The sequence below is a fragment of the Cystoisospora suis genome, assembly GCF_002600585.1.
Source record: "Cystoisospora suis strain Wien I chromosome Unknown contig_207, whole genome shotgun sequence".
Classification (NCBI taxonomy): Eukaryota; Apicomplexa; class Conoidasida; order Eucoccidiorida; family Sarcocystidae; genus Cystoisospora; species Cystoisospora suis.
The window spans coordinates 4120-6332 of record NW_027153009.1 but is presented as its reverse complement, the minus strand read 5'-3'; the positions used below and the strand labels follow the sequence as shown (position 1 = coordinate 6332).

The 2213-nt window shown below is 50.9% G+C and overlaps 1 protein-coding gene across 1 annotated transcript in view; it reads right to left on the bottom strand.

Annotated features, from left to right (window-relative positions):
* Positions 1-1613: 1613 nt before the first annotated feature.
* Positions 1614-2213, bottom strand: part of CSUI_000547 (retrotransposon ty3-gypsy subclass) — a gene marked incomplete at its 3' end in the record, with an annotated part of 4686 nt that continues 4086 nt past the window's right edge. Inside the window, exon 2 of the mRNA XM_068060781.1 lies at positions 1614-2186. Within this exon, the coding sequence (XP_067927243.1) occupies positions 1614-2186 (573 nt within the window). The remainder of the gene's footprint in view (positions 2187-2213) is intronic.

The following is a 2213-nucleotide window of genomic DNA, read 5'->3' as shown; positions in this document are numbered from 1 at the left end:
CCTACCTCCGGTTCCTGCGCCATGCTAAAGTACTGTGTCGCCTGCGGCGTCGCGTACGTCTCCTCCGAGATGCGGCCGCGCACGTCGTGCCTCCGCGCATCGTCGTGCAACCCGTGCGTCAAAGGCGATTCTCCAACGACGCTGTGCGTCCTCGAAACTCTTCCCGCGGACTGCCCCGCGTTCGGTTCGACCGTTTGCGCCGATTGTCTCCTGGAAAGAGCCCGTCTTTCCTCTTCGGCCGCCCGTCTCCGCTCTTCTCTCGCTCGCCGCTCGGCGCTCTCTCGCTCGAGCTGCTCCAGCTCCCTGCGCATCTCCTCGCCCATCTCCGTCATGGTCGAAAGCCTCTACGTCTTATCAACCGCTCACTCCAAAACGAAATAAAACGCCGGGAAAAACGATTTTCGAGGTAGATCACGTCCTCGCAGTGCCCACCACTTTGTAATAGATGAGAAAAGGACCGCGGGTCAATCGCTACGGGCCGTAGTATGCGGCAAACCCTATAACGACACCCAGCACGCCTTTCGATGAGCCTTGCGGCCTACACCGACTACAAAGAAACGATTAACTAAATTAAGAGAATTGGTTAACCTAAAAAGTTGCGGCGTGCTACCTAAATGTCACTCGTTCGCGGTTCCCGCGTATTTGTTACGCGTCGATCGCCTTCCGGAGACCGTCCGGCGATACTAGCCCACGGCGAATGAGTCTCCCCGGACAGGATGAGTGGTGTTGCGGCCACGACCGTGCAACACCTCGCGTTAGGATGACCGGACTCGAGTTTCCTAGACAAAAGAACGTACCGAGTTGAGCAAAGATGAGCGGTTTCTTTTTCGACGTTATTTAAAAACGCTGTTCCAAACGCAATAAACTCAACAACACTCCCCACAATAGACCTTGCACGACACCGACATTCGTAAACACTTCGCGGCAACACCGCCGCTCATTCGAACCGCTGCTGACTCGCAGCCAAACGGCTTCGTAAGCTTCTCTGAACTAAAACAACCGAGAACAGCTCGTCTCGACTCGAACTGCCCCGAAGAACTGCTCTTTATCCGTAAAAGAGTATATTCATTCTTCTCTCTGTATTCGCCTCAGCTCCACGGTCACGCTAGGCTCCCTAGGGCTGAGTCGAGCGTGGGATCGCGTGCGGAGTGCGTCGTCCGCCGCTACCGTGCAGTGGACGATTCTATTATTAGCCGCCTCGCACGTAATAATATTTATGATAAGTGCTTAAAGCTTCTATTATAAGCAAATAACTATTCTAAGGCTCTAAGTACGCCATCTCTACCTTCGTAAGTGTCTGCTCGTGCTTCGCTACACTTAGCTGACTGTGCTAACGTCTGCCCGCTATGACGACGCAAGGTTTGTTTGTTAATCAAGACACTTAATGAAATAAATATGCAACTGGAATCAAAATGAGGGCAGAATGAGAACAAAAATTGAAAAAAAAATAAAGAGAAAATAGGAACAGGCTTAAGGCTGAAAAAAAACAAAATAATACATTTGAAACGGAAAGGGTGTAAAGCACGCGTCGGAGCGCATTGCTCTGACACCCCTACCCCCTTTGAGCACGGTGTCCGGGACCGAAGGTCTCGACACCCCCTACCCCCCTTTGGCTACCTACTAATTCGCTGAGGTGGTTGCAAACGTGCCTTGGAACTCGTTCGCTTCGCCCTCATCCAACGTTTCTGTCCTCTAAAATATTTTCTAAGAGATTCCTGAGCATTCGCTAAGTTTTCCTCAGGTTCCCACGTTTCTGACCCATCTAACCACTTGACTAAAAATTCTGTTACGGAAACTCCCTTAGCTTTCACTTGGCGGTGTGCTAAAACAGCGTCAATAACGTATTCCCCCTCCGCCACAGGCTCTTGCACGAGTGGAGTCCTCCGCAAATGCGGTGGCTCTTCTTCCGCTAACGTTAGTAAAGACACATGGAACACGGGATGAATAAGTAAAGACGGCGGCAATTCTAAAAATGCAGCATTTTCTCCCACCATCTTCAAAATCTTAAAAGGCCCCTTATTCCTATCCCGCAATGCCTTCGAAGTCGCTTCGTTCGGAATGTGGGTGGTTTTCAACCACACCTTCTGCCCTGCTTCAAACTTAACGAGTCTCCGATGCATGTCCGCGTACTTCTTCTGATATGCCTGTGCCTTGGCTAGCTCCCGCTTTGCCATCTCCAACTTGATCTTTGCTTGTAGTGGTAATAAATCGAC